This window comes from Drosophila serrata, unplaced genomic scaffold, assembly GCF_035046125.1.
Source record: "Drosophila serrata isolate PLE 108 unplaced genomic scaffold, ASM3504612v1 contig_276, whole genome shotgun sequence".
Taxonomy (NCBI): domain Eukaryota; kingdom Metazoa; phylum Arthropoda; class Insecta; order Diptera; family Drosophilidae; genus Drosophila; species Drosophila serrata.
In genome coordinates this window covers 11599907-11621689 of record NW_028257174.1, presented here as the reverse complement: position 1 = coordinate 11621689, position 21783 = coordinate 11599907, and the positions used below count along the sequence as shown (strand labels likewise).

Genomic DNA, 21783 nt, shown 5'->3' with positions numbered 1-21783 from the left:
GCCATCTTGAGTCCGGAGGGAAAATTCCGGGAAATCGATAAGTCCCCGGTAACACAGTATCCACATTTGTACTCACTGTATCTGCATAAGTGTATGCATATATATACCATACGTTTTATGCTCGTGTTCAGGTCGCAGATGATTCCAGTTCTAGGCCAATTAAATTGGGATTAGGGTTTGGGACTGGAACTGGGAGTGGAAGTGGGAGTGGACCACGTGCAGGTCATGCTCCTTGTGACCTCTCCTATATCTCTCTCTTTGGTTTTTCTTTTGGATTAAATAAAAACTTTGGGCCAAAAGTTTGCAGATAAAATTCAGCAAACAAATTGTGAGCTTTCAAATAATAAATTGCCCTAAATTTGAGCACAGTGGTCGTTCGATTTACTGGCCACAATTTTGTATATGAATATAAAAAGTAACTTTAAAACTAAGGTTAATAATAAGGAGAAAGGAAGCTTAATCTGGGAAGCCAAAACTGGTATATCCTTGCAGTTTATCATTCATAACTAAGCCAAAAATGTATCAATTTCAATTCGGAAAGCAGTTCTGTGCTTGTTTTTATAAGGTTAACCAATCTGCATATTTAGTTTACAAATTTAAGAAATTAAATTTTTTGTCATTTTCTTTAACGATGTAACCCCTTAAAAAAATTAAAAAAAAATGTTTTCTTTGAAAACATGCCTAGATTGATTCCGCTTTTGATGCTGATCAAGAATATATATAACTTATGGGGTCGGAAATGACTCCTTCAATGGATTTGAAGCTTCTAACTAAAATTGTAATACCCAAAAATATTGCAAAAATAGATACATTTTATGAATTAATTGCTGATTCCAGAAAAATATCTTTAATAAAAAATAAGGAATGGTTTTGAAATCCAACTTAAAGCCAAGACTGTAAAAAGATGCTTAACAATCCGACTTTATGTACTTAATATACATTTGACACCTTTTGGTTTATCAAAAATGTGTACCTAACCTAGGTACATACATTTTAAAATGTTCAATGTACTTAATTTTTTACCAACATTAGGACCTTTATTTCCATTAAAAATTACTCATTATTTTTTCATTTCTCCTGACATTTAAAGAGAGAGAAAGAATCAGTATAAAATGGGGAGCAAGTAAGAGACAGACACATAACCTTTAGTTGAACACTATACCCCAAACACACGCACACACCCAGGTGTTGGGATGCGGCTAATACCTTGTTAATTATTTCTCGGACACATATACACATCATTAGGGTGGACCTTTAATGATGTACAGTTGTGTACAAATAGAAATAAAATAAAGCATCATGTACCCTGTTAGATAGATTTTTGTCGGGTATTTTAGTTTTGGTTAAAAGCTTAAAATCTTAGTTAATAAGCTCCTCAAGTTAATCTTAGTTATAGTTAGGATACACAAGTAATGGAATTCTATTCAAGTTATCTAAATGATTTAATGGCATAATAATAAGCATGAAATTATGATTTGAACAATGTTGGTTTTCCCCGCTTGTCATATCAATAAGCATTTCTTTACTAATACTAGGCCAATGACTTGCTTTTTTCGAGTCTGATGAGGATGACAGACGCTTTCGTCCACGAGGTGTGGTAGCACAGTTTTGGACTTGGGTGTGCTTGGGGTTTGGGGAATAGGATAGCTTTAGCAATGACTTTGACTTCAACAAAGTGCCAGGACTTGATGGGTAGGAGGTATTAGAAGGTATAGGGATCAGCCTTGCCAGAAAATTGATTCTAGTGTGACCTAATGTTTACATGTCAGGCATCCTATGCTAATATCGTTTTAAAAATCTAATCAATGAAATATTTGGCATAAAAATAGCCTTTCGAATAAAGTTCTTTTTTATATAGGTTCTAAGAATTCTTCCTTTTTAAATTGCTCATTACTTGGTTCATTTACGGGGTATCTTTTTGATCTCCCTCGATTTTCTTAAGTCGCACACTACAAATTAAGGTAATCAGTTTTATAGCGTCTTCTATCAGTTTCAAAAAATTTTAAATATAAAATACTTTTATTATAAATATATTTCAAAAGAATAAAAATATATTATTAACAAAATATATATTATATTCCAATGCTAACATATACATTTAACAAATGTTCAATCTTTGAATATTTGGAAAATTTACTATATACACAGTTTTGAAAAAATCTTGATGTATTTTGACCCTAAATCAAGGACTATGAGATGTCGGTCCACCTTAATGTTCAGCTCCTGTTTTCTAACGTGTCACGTGTTTGGCTTGTTTGCATGTTGTGTGTGTGAATGTGTGTGTGTGTGTATGTTTGTCAGCCGTTTAACATTTCTGACACGCCAAGCGCAGTCACTGAAACTGTAACGGTAACATGGGGAACAGGCAGTGGAAGCTATGGGGGGGAGGGGAGGAAATGGAGGAGAAGAGAGGAAACCAAGGAGGAGCAGAGAGAAGAACGAGAAGAAAGAGGAGCATAACGAAACGAAACGGATTATGCAACTTGCCACTGACAGCGGGCACAACACAGTTTGCACCCAGGGGGCCAATACAAGAGGGGGCTAAGGGGGAGGTTATGGGCCCCCCCTAACGTCCCATCGAAGGGGGGTATAGACGGGCGGAACTTTTGCAAATTATACAACAGGCAAGTCCCGCAAAACAGACAACTGCAGACCTAATGGATGGACGGATGGACAGAGACGCAACGACTACAGCTAAAGAGAGACAGAAAGGTACAGAGTGAAAGGAGAGAGCAATGACAGCAAATTCAAACAGTGCTGCCAAATTTAAAATAACCAAGTGTGGCCAAAATTCAGGCAAGGCAAAAACACCAAACACGTCAAATGTGCTAAGTTCAATGAACTTTTCTGCTTTGAATTTGAGTTGGAATATTACCAAAATTGTTATATCTAGATAAATATTCATCGAAACTAAGTAGTTTAAGGGTTTCCATAAATTTTGAACTTTAAAACATATTTTTATAAATTTAAAATATGTATAATAATAATTATTAAACATATTTTAGGATTTTGACTCTCACAAACTGAGTGAATCTTAATTTTAATTATTAAATAAAAGATCTAAAACATAATATATACCAAAATATTACAAATGTAGAGTTCAAAACACATTAAAAACCTGGCTAAAATAATCTATATACTGTCCAGTCTGTATATGAAGGATATCCTTACAACACAAATATATACTATCCCAAATTAAATAGCTCTAGCTTTAAAAGATCCCGAGATCCCTTAGTTTTATAGTAACTCTTAGAGATATGCAAATAAGCAAATAAATGCGCTAGCAAACTTGCTTTTTTGTTTCCTTTTATGACCAAAGAAAGGCCAAATAATGCTCATATATATTCGTCATTTTTATGGGCCTTTAAAATAAAGAAACAGCTGACTTGGCCGCATTACTATTGGCCAGACCGCCTGCTGTTAGCCGGTGCTATTGCCTTCTATTGCGGCGCTGCTTGGGTCGTTTTGACCCAAATCCTATGCAATATTATGGTTCTGCCTGTCGCTGTTGTTGGTGTTGCTGCTCGTCAAGTGGAAATAATTTGCAGCAAGAAGAAAACAGACGAAAAAAATCAATAGACGATAGGCAACTTCTGCACAGATAACAACTACTTTTCAAGGATGTTTCCAGCTCATCAAACATTTCCTACTAACATTTCTTGGCATAAAGTTTACGACATAGTTTTAGCTTCAGTAATCATCATTATCATCATTATCGCATTAAGCGAAACTGATTTAAATAATTTGCATATGTATTTAAATATTAATTTTGATTGAACAATAATCTTAACAATATATGTGTTAATTACTCAATTAAAACTTGGACTAACTTATAACTAGACTTAATTAATTACTTATTAATTCTATGTTGTGTCAAAAGCAAAAGTCAGTCCAAATATCATATCTAAACAAGAAAGAAAGCCAACTTCGGGAAACCGAATTTTATATACCCTTGGAGAGTAAATTCATCATAGCTCCGTCAAAAATGCATTAATTTTAAATCGGAAAGCAGTTCTGTATTAGTTTTTATAAGGGTAATAATTCTGCATACAATTTTAAAAATAAGAAATTTTTGAGAAATTTAGAAAATTTTAACGATGTAACCCCTTATAAAATTTTGAAAAAAATGTTAAAATGTGTTTTAAATGTTTTTTCTGTCTGACATGGCTAAATTGACTTGGCTGTTGATGCTGATCAAGAATATATATGATTTATAGAGTCGGAAATGACTTCTTCACTGTGTTTTATGCTTTTGACTTCAATTATAATACCTTGGAAAGATATAACTAGGGTTCACTTTAATATATTGAAATTTTAAATATAGAAAAGCATCAAATGCTAAGTTAAAATATTAATATTGTTAAAAATATACCAAAAATGATATTTTATTTATTGGTTTCTTATTCCGAATATGTTCTTTCGATATATGAGATAGAGTATAGATTTATCGCAACGTTAAAATGTCGATTTATCGATACCAAAAGATATATCTATATTTTCAATCATTCCTAGTCAGAATACCTAGACTAGACTTAGTTTATTACTACTTAATTAAATTATTCTTCTATAAGGAATATATTTAAATAATAATTTTGTATTTATTATGTTAATTAATAAACTTTTAGTACGATTACTTACCTAACAGCGCTTGAAACAAGCGAGACTTAAATATGCGTATAACGCGTTCGATTGCAATACGCAGCGCCCGATCCTGCGGCTCGGAGAGTCTAGCGTGATAGTCCTCGAGCAGCTCGAGCGCGCGATGAGCTTCTGCAAAATATAAAAAAATACAGAATTAATATAAATATTAAATCGAACTACTATAATATACAAAATATAATTGAGTTTACTTTGATTAAAATAAGTTTAAAAAGAGAAAAGTAAAAGAACAACTCTAGACAACTCTAGATTATTGCTTTCATAATTTTCCTTCTAATCTCTCTTTATATGTGGTAATTTGTGAATTATTATTATTTATTTAGAAAATTCATTTAATAAAGAAAAACCGCCTGAGTAGTTGGCATTTAAGAGTTAACTCACACCTGAACTATGCAAAAACCAAGATAATATTATTAAATACTTCCCATATCTTCTCAAAATTAACCCTATATATGTATTTACCCCATTGCCTACTTTGCAGTTCCTCGATCTGTTGGTCCTCCTCCTGACTTATCTCCACTCCCGCCTCGCCAAAGACAGTTGCCCAGAAGCCTCTTTCAGAGCCACGTTCCGAACCCTGCTCCGAGCCGCTTTCTCCTGCCGATTCCTGGAGGTGTGACCTCTTCTTTGGCTGTGGCTTCGATGGCTTCATCGCTGGATTAACCACCTTCAGTTGCAATTCCGACTGCGACTTCTCCAGACTCTCCCGCTCGAGGGTCTCAATCATGGCCCGGAAACGACTCAATTCCATACGCAATCCCTCAGCACTATGTCGGCTCGTCGAGGATGCAGCGGACAGACCAGAGACTCCAGAAAGCAGGCGACAACGTGCAGCTCCCGAGGATGAAGACGATGGTAGACCTTCCCATTCATCCCGTGAGGCATCGCTCTCGGACTTCTCAAAATAACCCGACTCCACGTCCGGAGTGCGAACCATGGATGTGGATGACAGCATATGGCCATATTCCAGAAGATCCTGAGCGGAATAGAAGCACTCAATGGACTCCCGAACACTGTCACGCAAAGATGAGGGGCACTTCAGGGGTTCCGGTTCCGTTTCCCGTTCAGGTTCGGGTTCAGGATCAGGATTGGGATCCTTTTCCATTTCAATATCAATAACCGTTGCTTCACCAGCAGCTTGAATTCGAATAGTATCATCGATTTCTGGTGGCACATCTATGGCTTCCGCCGATTGAACCAAAACCATTAATGGCGGCAGCGGTGGTGGTGGCACTTTCTCCTCCTCCGTACGAACTTGAGGTTTCTTCTGCGGCAACAGAGACTCCTCTTCGGGCTCCTCCTCATCATCAGCGGGAGAAGAATCCACCTCATCATCATCGTCATCGTCGTCATCATGGAATGTCTTTTCGTCGCTGCTCAAGAGACCCTCATTGGGATCACTGCTTTTCCCCCGATCCGAATCCGTATCGGAATCCATTCTTTAGGTAACCAAGACCACCTCGCTTCGGGTCCAAATGCTAAACTGAACTGCTGTCCCCACGACTTTTGAGCTTTATAATGCCCATATAGTGAACATAGTTTAGTGGTTCTTTCGTTCATTTCTCTCACCGCCAATAAATCAATAAAGATTGACGCTTTTTAAACATTTTTCTACATTTGTTTAACCCTAAGTAGTTGGTTTTTGTACCCTAACAGAGAGTATTCAACTTGTCTGAACGTTATAGCTGTAGTTTAAATAAACAAAATTATAACTTTTGCATTTTTTAACATATTTTTATTTTATTGATTATTTGATTCAAAGCTATATTTTATGATTATAGAATTTCGTTTTTAGTTTTATGAAAATATAAATACTATATAACTGCCAGAGAAACGGTTGTTAATTGTAGAGGATCAGTAAGTATCTTTTAACCAGTAAGTAACTCTGAACAGTAAGTATCTATGACCAGGAGGTATGTATGGTCACTTACTAACTTTGAACACTAATAAACAATGACTTGCAACTTTTGTAACACAACACATATTTAGGACTTGGCTGGCAGAAGTCACTTCGTTCCGGGGATGTTAGAACCAGTTGGGAATCATATGCACAGAAGTGAGAGATTTGTTTTGGAACTAAGTAAGTAAGTAACTAAGTAACTCTGAGCAGTAAGTAACTCTGAACAGTGAGTATCTATGACCAGTAAGTAACTCTGAACAGTGAGTATCTATGACCTGTAAATAACTCTGAACAGTAAGTATCTATGACCAGTAAGTATGTATGATCAGTTACTAACTTTGAACACTAGTAAACAATGACTTGCAACTTTTTTAACACAACACATTTCTGAGACGTGGCCGGCAGCAGTCACTTCGTTCCGGGGATGTTAGAACAAGTTGGGAATCATATGCACAGAAGTGCGAGATTTGTTTTGGAACAAAGAGCAAGCTATTTGAATAACAATATGGACTTATTCTTCTATATAATTTTACTTGTATATAAGTCGAAGCTTGGCGAATCGGTGGACTATCTATATACATATAAATTGTTGGGATTGGAACGGTCGGAAAATGTTATTAAAAAAATACCCATTGTTAAAAAACTAATAAGGCCAAAAATTCCTTAATTTTAATTCGGAAAACTTTCCTATGTTAGTAATTCATGGCATTACGCATCTTGCCCATTATATAACTCAGTTTTTGATGAAAATATTTCATAAAAAAGGGGATTTATTTAAAGTATAGGTATATGTATCTTAAAAATCACCTCCCTCAAAATCTTATATGTAGAGGGTATATTTTCAGGGGACAACTTATTTTGGTTGTCAATTTTGGACAGTCTTTTCAACAGAGATTTGACCCCTGACCCTGCACCATCCTGATACCCTGATTGTCATTCGCTCGACGTTTGCCAAAAAATTAAACACATAATTTATTATTATAATCGAGTCGCATTATGGCCCCGCTCACACACTCGTGTTTATATATACATGTGTGTTTTTGGTGTGTTAGTTTGATGTCCCCTGATTTTGACCTTCACTCACCATTTACGAAGCTGCCTCCCAGAATACCTCTCCCTCCCTCCCTGCTGCGACTTTTGACGCTTTTATTCCCTTTTTTTCTCCGATTTTGTCCTCTTGGCCAGTTTTAGTTGCCGAACAATTTGATTTGTATGACACATAATCGAATGACTTCTTTGTCTGCAGCACTATGGTTCTTATTTCCTTGAAAAAAGGTTTGGATTTCCCATTTTACAGCTGTCTATTGGGAAAACTAACTGAAAGTCTAACAAACTTCAGAAATGGTTGGTAAAAACTTAAGTTTTTAAAATATTAAAGCTTATACTACTACACTTTTGACCAAATTGAAGGTAAATTGGTTACATCATATTTCTTCTCGAGCTTATAGGTGTGTTTTGTGATCATCTGGCATTAAAATTTGTTAGCAAATAGGATCTTAAAATTCCCAAGACAGAATTCTAAAAGACTATAGTATACTACAGACCCAATAGGCTAAAATTTCAGGCTGTTGATACAACAATTCTTTCATATTTACAAATATGTAAGATATATCTGTATATTAAGATTCCAATGAAACCAAAACTAGGGATATTTATCAAGTATAAAAAGTCAAAGATGACAATAACACATTAATAAAATTTTATTAAGAGTTAAGAATTTACATACAAGTTAACTTTTAGTCAAGAAATACAGTTTTAATTAAAGCAACTCTGTATTCGATATTTTTTGCCCTAATTAAAATCACTAGTTTCCCTAAACCACAAGAGCTAGAGTTTCCAAATTAAATAACAATCTCCCGTACAATATAAAAATATCTGGTGAAATATATCTATGTATATATATATAATGTTGTACCTCTTTTTAACGGAAAAAGCATACCCCAAGCTGAATTTTAAATCAAAATTGATAAACAATTCCTTGAAATGTAATAACAAATCTGCAAATATGTTAGAGATATATACACACACATGCATATATGATATATGATATCTATAGGATACAAAAAGAAAAACACAAAAAGAAAGCCCCCATGTGAAGTGAAATTAAAGTGCAATTTTTCGCTTACCTTGCTTTTTCACTGGCATTCTGTGAGCGGTGTTTCTGCTACTACTATTTATGGCGGTGCTGGCGGTGGAAATGGCAGCGGAAATGGCGGTGGTGCTGCAGCTTTGAGAGTGGTTCAATGCCGCCGAACTCGAAAAGGCGTAGGTCGCAATTTTGAGAGTTTATTGGAGTCACTTTTCGAGTTGAAAATTGTATTAATTTGTAGTTTTTTGTTGTTTTTTTTTTAAATATATTTTATTTTTTACTTTTTCTTTTCAAAATATACCTAGGCTTTGGTTTTGCGCAGTTCTGCAGGCACATATACACATGTACGGATGTTTAAATATATTTTACAAATATATATATAGTGTATATATTGCATTTATTTACAAATATAGTTGTTTTTTGGCTTTCAAACGAAGTTGGAGATTTATTTCTTGTTGTGTTTCTTTTTGCGCTTTTAGTTTTTATTTATTATGTATTTTGTATGTTTATTTTGTATTTTCTGTTGGTTTTTTTCGGGGCAGTTGTGGTTACATTGACGTGTGCGTTACGATTTCCTTTATATTTTGCAGATTTTCCTTTTCTTTTCTTTTGAATTCTTCACATGGCTCTGGGTCTTCTTCTGCTTTCGGTTCTATAGCACTGCACTTGAAATATTATTTGTATTATCATTGATATTTGTTATGTAGATCGCTCTCCTTTTCCCTTATTTTTATGTCTCTTTAACACACTGGCACAGCACAACAACAATAACAAAACAAACAAAAATATATATTACTCTCTCTTTTTGATTTCCTTTGATTGCATTTGATTAACTCGATTTTTTCCTATTTTCCAGACACCAATCTATAAATCGAAAAAAAAAAAACGTAATGTGAGCGATTGAAGAAAACACAGCCTCAGTCGTATTTATTGTCAAAAATCAACATTTGTTGTATAATCATAAAAAATATATACAAATATATAGATAATATATATATATGTATATATATTTAATGCACAAACACACCGGGAGAGAGACACACGAGAGACACGCGCAGCTTAATACGCTTCCGATTGCATTCGGCCAACGAATATCATACAGTGGACACTGGCTATCATAAACAAGATATTTTACTACAGTAAATCAAAATAAAAACTACATTAAATAATAATTCATTGTTCAAAAGAAATTTTAATTAATACTATAATTTATATGGGCTTTTCCTTTTCAAAAACTTTATTTTAAATTATTTTCAGTCATAGGAAATTTATTTAAAATGGATTTAATAATGATGTATTTCTTGCAATGCAAGAAAGGATTTTAAATTTATAAAAAAACGCTAAAATTATATTTTATTAAATGAGTGTTGAAAGTGCTCTAAAATTTGCCTTTCATTATTCTTTTTAAGTTCCATAAAAAAGTATTTTAAAAATCTTTTAATCTCTGTAATCACCTGTAGACATTAGTTTACATTTTGCACAGTTAATAGTTCTATTTATATTGTATTTTTTATATTTAATGTATATTTATTAAATCTTCTTTTCATTTCCTTTAAAAAAATGACTTCAAACATTTTTAAAATATTTTTAAATAATACCTGCAAACAAATGAAAATGTAATCTTCAAGTCTTGAACATGATAATGTAGAATCAAATTAAATTCTTAAGAAAATCTTCTAGCTTTTCAATTAAAAATGATTTATATTTCAATTTAAGTTGCCTCATTTCTTTCTCTCAAGTGGCAACCGTACATATATTTTTTGTTTTTCTTTAGTTTTCCCTCAGACACCGAGCACTCATATTTTGGGAATAAGAAAAAAATAAAAATTGAAATAAAACAAATAGCGGCGATTTCGAAATTCTCGCATCGCCTCGTCGCCCCGAATTGTTGTTTTGTTTCTGTTTCTGTTTTTATTTATTTTATTTTTTCCGTCTCGCGATCGCCATTGTCGAGCTGATTTTATTTACATATTTTTTTGTCGCCTCCCTCCCAGCTCTTTTTTTCTGCTATTTCAGCGAATTGTTGCAGCTTTATTGTTGCTCTAGTTAACTTTTTGCCACCAGCAAAAAAACGAGGGGAAGTCTCTCACACACACACACAGACACACAGAAAAAAAACACTAGTGTAAAAAAAAGGGGAAATGTCAAAGTTTGGTTACATTGGGTCGCCGCCAGTTGGAAAAATCCGAAATATATACGAAATTATACGAAATTTAAAATTTCCGCACACCCGCACCGCACACAGACACACGTCCAACTGAGGCAATAACGGTGCTCTGCTTTTGGCCCTCTTATCTCAGTCCGCTTGGCCAACAGCTCTCACCTCTCTCTCTCTCTCTCTCCTCCGACAGAACCGAGCGATGATTCTCAGTCCGTCGGTTGTGGCCCGTCCAACAATTAATGTTTTGCATATATATGTATGTAGGTAACATATATATATATATATATGTATAGGATACATCGTATGCCGACTTTATAGGATGTATATCTGCTTGGGTTTGCTGATCCCTTTTGGACAGTCCCAAAAGTATAAATAATAGAAAATAATTATATAGTTTAGTTTAACACAGATTCCGTCATTTTTTCACAAATAAGATTTTAAATCCCTATTTTTAAAATAATTAAATTAAATTAAATAAACAAATTCAAAATATAATGAAATTCAGAACCTAATCAATTAATAATTTAATTATTTTTATAATCTAATATATAGCAATATTTATACAAATATTTAAATATGATTTAAAACATATTGAAAATAAACAAAAAAATTCAGCTAACTTCGGAAAACCAAAATTTTCTGAGAAAATATATCATAGTTCAGTCAAAAATTGATTAATTTCTTATCAAAAAGCTTTTCTATGTTTGTTTTTATTGTGTTTATTAATCTGTATACTTAATTTAAATTTAAATTAAAGGATTGAATCGCAAATCGAACGTACTTCGCATTCTTTGAATAAAAGTTTATCAATATTTTTATATAGCAGTTTTGTGGACAAATCAAAGTTTAAAAAACTCATAACTACGCTAAAAAGGCATTAATTTTAATTCGAGAAGCAGTCTTATCTTAGTTTTTAGTAGGTTAACAAATCTGCTAAACCAATTTAACATTTTAGGAAATATAAATTTTTTGGAAAATTTTTGTCAATTTTAACGAAAAAATTTTTGAAAAAATTGGTAACATTTTTTTTTCTGTCTAAGATGGCCAGATCGATTCTGCTGTTGATGCTGATCAAGAATATATATGATTTATAGGGTCGGAAATGACTCCTTCACTGAATTTCGTGCTTCTGACTGAAATTATGATACCCTGCAAGGGTATAAATATATATTAAACAAATATTTTTGGGTTCTTGTTTATTTTCGCAATTAAAACTCACAAAGCTCAGTTCCCTTATTAATAAAAAGAAAACAATTATGAGCATTTGTTTACATTTCCATCGCCATAAATTCCAAACAAATGCGATGTTATTTAAATTTTAGCCTGTTTGTTTATGCAGACACGAATAAACAACTCGAACAATAGAAAGTTAGTTGGGGTAGTCCCGAAATTAAAGTAAGTGAAATATATTGAAGAAATTATTTTTTTAAATAATTTATTATCCCAAATATATATTAATCATGTAAAACATTAAAAATATCAGAAATAAGCTTTAATAACTCAGTAATATAACTATTTTCTAATTGAAAATCCCTATATTGCATAAGGAACACAACACTTTCATACTATAAATACCTTTTCAAGGATTTATTCCATAAAAAATAAGGCTAATTGCTGGATAAATTGATCCATTAGCCTGGATTCTTCAAAATATATCGACAGTTGGGAATTATCCAATAAATTGCTGTCTCTGTGCAAGGGGAATGGTCAAAGAAGGACATTTTTTGACAGACAGGACAGGAGAATCCTTGCACACACACAGACTAACTCTTGTTAATGTTATAAATGGAAAACAATCGAAGAAGAAATATAAAATGCAGAACGCAAAGTCAAACTAGAAAGACAACAACAAATAATGTACAAAATGAAAATAAGAATAATAATAATAATAATAACAGTAACAGGGGCAACGGTAACGATGGCCGTCGGGTTCAATCACCTCTGGGAATTGCGTACCGCTTATTATTATGGTTATTATTGTTATTATCAGCCCCTTTGCCCCATTCCCATCTAGCATATTACAGTTTGTTGTATGTTTTTTGTCATGAGTCGAGTTGGATTTCTATACGTTCAATTTATGTGCGTCATTTGTTTCCTATTTTTAATGTCTTTCAGCCGCTGAAAGCACTTTTCCCTGGTTTTCTTTTATTTTCTCGGCGGCACACACGTCGTATAATTGATATGCACATACACAGAGAGAGTGAGAGAGAGAGAGAGAGAGAGAGAGAGAGAGACACTCACACGCACGCACCTGGGCTCACACATCGACAGATCTGGGCACAATTGTATTGCCTATTATTGTGATACTCCTCAAGAGTGTGTGTGAAAGGATAAATGAGTTAATTTTAGTTTAAAAAATGTATACAAAATTATTTTTTTAAATTTAAATATTTATAATAAAGTATTAGGAGTATATTTTAATATACACTGCATTTTATATATATTATATAGATCAGTAATTTAAATAATATACTTTATATATAAATATATTTATTTAAAAACGTTTAAAAAGTGCATTTAAGCAAGGTATAAAAACATAATAAAGGAATAATTTCTATATGATCTATTGAGAAAAATATCCCGTTTAATATCATATCGTAAATATGGTTTACTTTCATTAAAGGAATTTTTATATTTTAAAAAGTATTGTATTTGACATAAAAATATCAATAATATTGAAAACTGTTCAATAATGTGTTTGATAATAAATAATAAAAAAATCTCAACATTAAAATATGGTTCTCTACGTTAAAATATCAAAAGATTCTACATTTGCTACCATTTCTATTAATGAAACTTATAGGAGATACTTTATCTGTTATTTAGGTTAATTATTATTTTTCCATAATTATGGGAAATAAATAGCCAATTTAAATTTTACTTTTCATAGGAAAAGGATTAATTGAACGTTTTCAGTTAACGATCACTGTACATGTGCACAGGACTCGCACACACATACGTTTGTGCCTGCTGCAGGCGCGAACGCAGAAAAGTATGCAACGGAAGAGGAGATGAGACAGCAGCATATGCAATAAACACTCAATTCCACACACACCCACACTCGTACACTCGCACGCACACGCACTTGCAGCGAGATATTAACCGTTGCGGATTGACGTTTCGCCTGGCCTGGACTTCTGACCTTGACATGTCGCCTGTGTGCGCTCCCGCTAGCTGTTGTAGTTGTAGTTGTAGCTGTCATTGTACTTGCCAGTTGTAGTTGTCGCTGTCGCTTTAGTTGTACAGTTAGTGGGGATCCGGAGTATCTATGTGTGTGTGTGTGTGTGTGTTAAATGAGGGGAAAAGAAACGATTGGAAAGCCAAAAAGGGAGACAGAGAGAGCGGCTAAAGAGAACTGGGGCGCCAGATATGCGGTGATTAATTATTCAGCCGCAACATAATTATTATGTGTGCGTGTTATTTATAGACTAACCGAAAAAATAATAACAACAACAATAAGCAGATACTACAATAAAATAATACACACACACACGCACGCATAATGTATGCAAAGAGCAGGAGCGAGAGAGCCTAAGAGAGTGAGCGAGCGAAACACAAGGAGTGAGAGCGAGCAGGCAAGAGCATTTTAAACTTATTAATACGAAAATTTGCACAAACATACACACACACAGGGATGCTGCTGCTGCTCCAAACACACTCAAAAATGCACACCATTGCAATTGCATTGCCAATACACGCAAAAAAAAACATATATATCAGCTGGAACACACACACGTGCCGTTTTTCCTCTACTTTCTTTATATCATCTGTAACAACAACAACAACAACAACACTGCCAGGCACAACATCCCTTGCATACACACACGCACAAGGGGGGAAAAAAAGGACCACAAAAAAAAAGCAGAGCAGAAAAGAGGTAAATTTTAATTTTTTCTTTATATACCCAAGCCGCAAATCAAGGTAAAGTAACCTCGACGGCTTTTCCCACATCCTTTTTGTGCTGAACTTTACTTGACTCTTTCTGCTTTTCCTTTTCTCCCGTTTTTTGTTCCTTTATTTTGCAGCGACCGGAGACCGTGTATATATTTTCAACGTTTCACACAACACGCACACACACTCGCGACACCAAAAAGGACATGCGTTTGGCACAGCCTTCGGGCATTTTATGTTTAATATAAATAATTAGCGGCCTCGTTTCGCGTGGAGAGCACGTTGGCGATTTACAATATATTACGATTTTCTGGCTCACGAAAAAAATAAGGCAACACTAGTTCTAGTTGGAGCAGTGTTACCAGCCTCTTGGCCAATTAGAATCCCACCATCGATTGTTTGCGGCGAACCGGCGGCAGTGCCGATATTTCAAATTGGAGGCGGCAAGCTGTGAAAAGGGAAGCAAAAAATTTAATCAGTATACAATGCAAAACCAAATTATAGTAAGGAACAGTTAAATAAAAGAATATTTTATAACTACTTGTTAGTTTTTATACGCAAGTTATTAAATTTAACTTATTTTTTCCAACAAGGTAAACTATCGATAGTCAGCCTCATCGAACTACTAAGGAACTAGATGAACTAGCTCACTGAAGTACTAGAGATGAGCCACAGATAAACTCTGGTTCCTCTGTTAAGCGATATTTTGAATTTTTATTCAACTGAAAATAAAGAACTGGCCTAAATCAATCAAATTTAAAGGTAAATGAGCGTCGAGAGCAAAGATAACCACATTCATGGATAACACGCAACGAAAATTGAATTTATTTTTGTATTTTCAGAGTGTCGGTGCCATAGAAACGTTAGAAATATGTTACAGGGACTTGCAGTTCCTCCGGCACTGCACCTAGCACCCCTCACACTCCCTAAGTTCGGATGTGCCGGCAGCAGGCGGTTGGTGGAAACTGTGCTCCTTTTGTCCGGGAACATGGGAGGGTCGCAAGGAAATTGCACGTTACGACAAAAAAAAGTGGGCTTACTTGATAAATTTTGTGTTTACAATTAGAATTAACAGTAGGACTGCTGTAGGAGGAAGCTCCATGGGTTCCTGTCTCTCCCGGATACCCTACTATTCGCCGCCGTGCTTCTGGAGCAGCTGGGCAAAACGCTGGGTGATGAGCAGCGAGGTGTCGATGAAGCGGTCCACGCAGTTGCTCAGGCACGTCTCGGTGGCGCTGTCCAGCTTGTTGCTCGGCTTCCCGATGCACTTCTCCCAGCAGATCTCGTTGAATTCATGAATCTGTGCAAAACGGGGCGATTGTTATTATTATTAGTTTGGGTGGCGGATTCCTCGGGAAAGTGGTTCTTACCTGCGCATTGACCTGCGCCTTCTGTTTCTCAATCATTAGGAACTCCTGCAGCTCCTTGTCGCTGCCGGCCATGTTCTCAAACTCAGACATGATGTTTTTATTGAACAATTTTAGCAAATACAAAAGTATCCAATTTTGTAATATTTGTTTGAGGTTATATAAAGATGAACGGGCAGTGGCAGCTGTCGGCGTAAGTGTGACCAGAAATTGCCAGATGAAAAATGACTTTTGGTATAATATACTGAAAATATACTGAATGAGTTATCGTACAGGGGCGTCAAGATAGCGACAAAAGTGGATTATTCAAACATTTGAAATTGTTCGCTTAAAAGGGCGGGTAATTTAAATGAAATAGGTGTAAATGTGTATATTCATTGAGTTTTGTTTAAAATCGAAAGTATTCCAATAGGAATAAAACGTCTAAATGGAACTAATTCAGAACCCTTCATGACTGAGACATACCTGAAAATTACAATAATAAGTAATTATTTAAAAGCTTAATTAAATTAGTAGATTTCACTACACTTAGTTTCAGATGTTCTTATTGATTTAATTGTAAAAACTACACAATAAAAAGAATATATGTATACATATATTAATATTAAAATACATATTTGTGTTTTTAATAAAAACTTGTTATATTTTATTACCTAAGGAGTTTGGGCAAGGTGCAAAAAATAAATGTGATAGGGTTTATGATACCTTCGCTAATTCAATTCGCTATGTTTTCCTTCTGTTAATGAACCATGGGACTGCGTCCATTGTTCATTTCCAGCTCCTCGTGATCAACATTGTCGCGTTCGATCTTGTTTCGCCTGCGGAACTTGACGATGAGCACCTCAATGACCCAGGGAACAGCGCACAGGATCATAAAGGCATTGAGAATGTGAAAGACCAGGATATAGTTCTGGGTCTTGTCACGGATAATACCCACAATTGGGCCAATCAAAAACATGGCATTGCCCTGCGTGAACATAAACAGGCCGTACCCCGTGGCGAATCTGCATAAATATTTAAAAAATTAATATTATGTATTTATTTATGGGTTCATAGAGCTTACCTCTCCTTGGGCAGATAGTCGGCAAAGACCAATGGCAATGGGACATGGAGCCAGGTGCGCAGGAATCCGATTACAGCCGTAATACAGGCCATTCCCACAAACTCGGTGATGCCATTGAAAACTACAGTAATAAAAATATGTTAATATTAACTAAACCCATCAGGCTTTCCAGCAGAAACCTACCGAATCTGGCAAAGACCGTAAAGACCGCTCCGGCCAGGTAAATGTAGCGGGATGGAACTTGGATGCACACGGCTGTGACGGCCAGGAAAATGCGGGATCCCAAATCAGCGGCTGCTCCAATGGCTATAATGGTGGCTGTGTCCACCTAACGGAGAACCCAACATGTTTGTGCTTGTCAATTTTGTTAATTTGTTTAAATTACCCTTGTTATTTATTATTAATGACATCTTTACCTTTTCCCAATTATTGTTTATAATAAATAATCTTATTTTCTTAAAGTTTTCATTGAATATTTTAAGTTTAAAATTACTCTTTAGTTGTATTGGCAGTACTTCTGTTGCTTCTAATTCGCGTTTGCGGCTTGCCCTGCATGAGTTAGAGCGAGACAGCTATAGAGGAGCAGGTCATCATTTAAGTTTGCAACAAAACGAAGGAATGTGAGAAATTTACATATATTTCACAGTTATTCTCATACAAATATATATACACATACATATATGTAAGTGTGTACACACACAGTTTCCACAGTGAATATGAATACATACATATGTATTTGTTGAAGTTTTAAAATGTAAATCGTATAGTATTTAAAATAAAAAGTATAAATACATACATATGTACTTGATATTAGTTCAGTTTACAGAAATGGAGAATAAAATAATAAACCATGGAAGGTACGTTTGGAAAGTGAAAGTTTGTGTAGCTAAAATCGACCATTACTAAGTCAAAAATGCATTAAATTCAATTTGGAAAGCATTTTTGTGTGAGTTTTTATTATGATAACAACTCTGCATGCTAAGTAAAACAGTTTTTGAAAACTAAAATTTTAACAAATTTTTGACAAATTTGATGATGAAACCCCTTATAAAATTTCGAACAAAAATTAAAAAATTTTTGTTTCTTCCGTATATGGCTAGATCGATTCAGCTGTTGACGCTGATCAAGAATATACATATATGATTTGTAGGGTCGAAAATGACTCCTTCACAAAGTTTTAAGCTTCTGGCTAAAATTAGAATACCCTAAAAAGTGATAATTTACTCATTTTTTGGAAAAACGCAAAGAAAATGCATTAATTTTACCAGAAATATGATAATTTTGTATGCTATCAATCTATTTTATGGCTATTTTAAATAGTTCTTATTATGTTTTATGAACAAATTGAACATTTGCTTGAAAAGCGTAAAGAGGTACACACATGCAATCATAAATTTGAGCAATATAAAATTTGCATGTATGAATGTACATATGTATGTATAGGTATGCCAAAATTCACCAAATTAGAATGTGAAGCAAATAGGAGAAATATATCATCTTCCCATAATGCGATGTGCGCTAGAAAAGGATAACTAGATGTCCATCGTTCTCGGCATTCCTTTTTTGCGCTTCATTCTTACGACGTCGACGCGCAAGCGCTTTTGGGAAAATTCGCACTTCGAAAATGGCGCTTGAACTGAACGGTCGAAATTCTTAGAATTTGTGAGTGAGTGAATTCGTGCTACAAAATATTAATAAAAATGACAGCGAAAGCTAATAAGTCTTCATAACTGGCCTTCTTCTTTCAAAGGTAAAGTAAAAGTGTTTATATAATCGTCCAAATATAAAATATATGAGAAATTAAAGCTAAGAAGTGAAAAAAATTAGTTTTTGAGAAAATATTTTTGAGCTCTGTTTGCGGCACTTTAAATAATTTTTTAAAACAAAACGAAGTTTAAAAATATTTCTAACTTAACTATTAATCAATGAACCGTGCTGTAATTTTAAAGGTTAACATCATTTCAAAAATTTAAGCCAAAATCTTAAATAAATTGGTTTTCTAGGTAACGCTCTGTGAGAATTTGCATTTTTTTATAATGCTTATTTAGCCATACAAGTATGAAACATTTCAGAGATTTAAGCCAAAAATAAAAAAATAACGTGTTCATAAAAAAAACGTGCTTGCCAGAAAGAAACAAGTATATGTTGCCACTGGTCTGCGCTAGAAAGAGATAACTATATGTTGACAACGCTGCGCCGGCGCAAGCTCTGGTGAAATTCTCAGCTAAAAATTGAATGTCAAAATGATTGATTATTTCTTTTAAGAAATGAGTTTTTGGTTTAAAATATTATAAATATTGTTAAAATATAAAATTAATAATTAATAATTTCATTTAAAACAAAACGTGCCTCTATAACCATTTAGTTATTTGTAATTTGTATTCTCTTACCTTATTGTAACCCAACTCAAACAGGTACACCGGTTGCATGGTGAAGAAGGTGATGTCGGAGTACAGGGCAAAGGTGATCCCCAGCACAATGTTCACATAGACGGGTTTCTTGAGCAGTGTCAGATCAAGGAAATCCACGACAGTGCGCACCCAGCCTTTCTTAACGTCTTCAGGAGTCTCCTGGCCGATAGCTCCACCTGCTCCAGTACCTGCTGCTCCCGCTGCCAACATGGAGGTGCGACGTGAGGCCTGCCGGCTGTGCGTCATCTGGGGTGAGGCATCACTGACCACCACCGGGCCAGACCAGTTGCCCAGGCTGGTGATGCTCGAGGCACGGCTGGAGTGCACCCTTAGCATGTGCTCCTCGGCATGAGAGAGGCGTCGACCAGCGGCAGGATCAGTGGCAGGTGTGGTCAGGAAAGTGGGCTCATCTTTGGTAACCTTCAGCGGCGTCTCCGGCTGCACTCGGACCACCACTGTTGTGGGCTTCACCGCCTGCAGCTCCTGCAGTGGCATTAGCTCCTCCTGCTGCTCCTCCGATGCCGCCTCCTCCGGGGAAATGGGCACCTTTCGCATATGCCATTCAACGGGATGCATTACCAGCATTCCCAACACAGCATGGGCATTGATGCCTGTGAGGATGAGGAGACATCCCCGGAAACCGTACCAATGCAATAGCTTTTGCATCACAATCGGGTAAAGCATGGATCCCAAGCCAATAAGGGTCTGTGCAAAGCTCATCCACATCACACGATTCTTCACAAAATAATGATTGAATGTCGTATAACAGGTGGGCACCATTAGGCCAAAGGCCAGACCTTGGATGAGGCTGAAGGCCAGCAGTAAATGCATTGTGGAGGTGGCAAACAGTTGCAGTCCAGTGCCCAGGAAGTACAGTGTGCCCCCTACGACGCCCACTTGCCGCATTCCAAATCGCTGGAACAGTGAACCGGAGAACAAACCAGCAAAGCTCATTGCCGAGAAGAAGGCACTGGTTATGATGGCCATGGCACTCGTCTCCGCACCGATGCTCTTGAGGAAGTCACCAAAGACGAGGCCAAAGGAGGGCAGAGCCGCCAGAGCGCTGGTCTGAAGGGGAATTTGAGTTCGAGTAAGTTTTTTGATTCATTTAAAAAAAATTAAAAATATATAGCTAATTAAATATTTAAAAAAAAAACTGTTTTAAAGCTAAAATAGTTTGTAAATCTCTTGAAAAACAAACTAGAAAATTTGTTAATCTCAAGAAATGTGATAAGGAATAGGGATAAAAAGAAAATGCTTCTAAAATAATTAACAAACCAATTTGAATATAAGAATTGGTTGTAGTTTAGGGCAGATTTAATTTAAATTAAAACTTTTACTTTGAATTTAAATATATCTTCAATAAACAAATTATAGTAAGTAAATGTAAATGTTATTAGAACAAATCTTAAAAAGATTAAGCTCAATAGATGTTCATACACTTTTTTAGTGGATATATTTTAAACCTTAGAATCCTCAGAGTGAGAATTTAAAGGTTATTTTCAAGTAAATATTATTTAAGCACCTCTTAATAGTTATATTCACTATTATTTCACAATTAAAAAAAAAATCATTTTTACTATTTCATACACTTTTGGAGTATTATTTATATTTTGATTATTATATTTCAAAGTATTATATCATAAATATGCTCCTGAACTTTCAGTTTTTTAACTTTCTGTACCACAAAAACTAGTTTTTTAAACACTAAACACTGAGTTAACTTTAAATTGATTTAATCCAATATAAAAATATATATTGGTTATTAAATGTATATATTTTTTTTTGTCAAAATGCACTTACAAATGGCATGGCCATGCCAATGCAAACGAGGATACCCCAACCGCCATCGGGTGCCTCCAGTCTATAGGTCTTCTTGCTGCTGCTCTTCTTCATCTGTTTGAACGGATGCTGCTGCTGCTCCGCGGGCTGCTGGGTGTCAAGTGATTGCCACTGTCTCTGGGAATCATTCTAGGGCACACATCCCATACCCATACCCATACCCATACCCCTGCCAGAGATCCATACCAGGCAAAAGTAGTCGTTGCTAGTATCTATCTCATGTGTGTACTTAGATATCAATCTTCCAGTAGCCGCCTCCTCGATTGCCCGCTTATCGCACCTCGGGGTCTCTTTTATGGCCAAGCTAAGCTTCTTATGGCGAAGGTTTACGAACTGGCTTAGTGGAAACTCGAAAATGTTGATAAGATTAGTTCAAATATGAGTGCAGCTCCCTCTCTCT

General features: G+C 35.1%; 3 protein-coding genes across 25 annotated transcripts in view; all 3 read right to left on the bottom strand.

Moving 5' to 3' along the window:
- The window catches only part of dlg1 (MAGUK family member discs large 1), a 49880-nt gene extending 34214 nt beyond the window's left edge, over positions 1 to 15666 (bottom strand). For 15 of the 23 annotated variants that reach the window (XM_086836515.1, XM_020949991.2, XM_086836526.1 and 12 more), the window contains exons 1-3: positions 14782 to 15666; positions 8686 to 9512; positions 4639 to 4770 (exon numbers count right to left, since the gene is read on the bottom strand). In XM_086836515.1, coding sequence (XP_086692641.1) covers positions 4639 to 4770; positions 8686 to 8704 — 151 coding nt within the window. In that variant the 5' untranslated portion in view covers positions 8705 to 9512; positions 14782 to 15666. Of the gene's footprint in view, positions 1 to 4638; positions 4771 to 5121; positions 7182 to 8685; positions 9513 to 10807; positions 11157 to 14781 lie in introns of those variants that run through there. The other 8 variants (XM_086836517.1, XM_086836513.1, XM_086836524.1 and 5 more) reach the window with 2 other exon arrangements.
- Positions 15495 to 16268, bottom strand: Tim8 (translocase of inner membrane 8). The gene is made up of 2 exons (XM_020949815.2): positions 16071 to 16268; positions 15495 to 16000 (listed from the first exon to the last, which is right to left on the bottom strand). Exons 1-2 carry the CDS (start codon positions 16158 to 16160, stop codon positions 15830 to 15832), a joined length of 261 nt encoding a protein of 86 aa, XP_020805474.1. The 5' UTR covers positions 16161 to 16268; the 3' UTR covers positions 15495 to 15829.
- A 415-nt stretch (positions 16269 to 16683) lies between these two features.
- Positions 16684 to 21504, bottom strand: LOC110181839 (monocarboxylate transporter 7). Its single transcript, XM_020949744.2, has 5 exons — positions 21345 to 21504; positions 19521 to 20609; positions 17314 to 17458; positions 17131 to 17251; positions 16684 to 17071 (listed from the first exon to the last, which is right to left on the bottom strand). The coding sequence occupies exons 1-5, from the start codon at positions 21435 to 21437 to the stop codon at positions 16807 to 16809; spliced, it is 1713 nt and encodes a 570-aa protein (XP_020805403.2). The 5' UTR covers positions 21438 to 21504; the 3' UTR covers positions 16684 to 16806.
- Between the last annotated feature and the right edge of the window lie 279 nt (positions 21505 to 21783).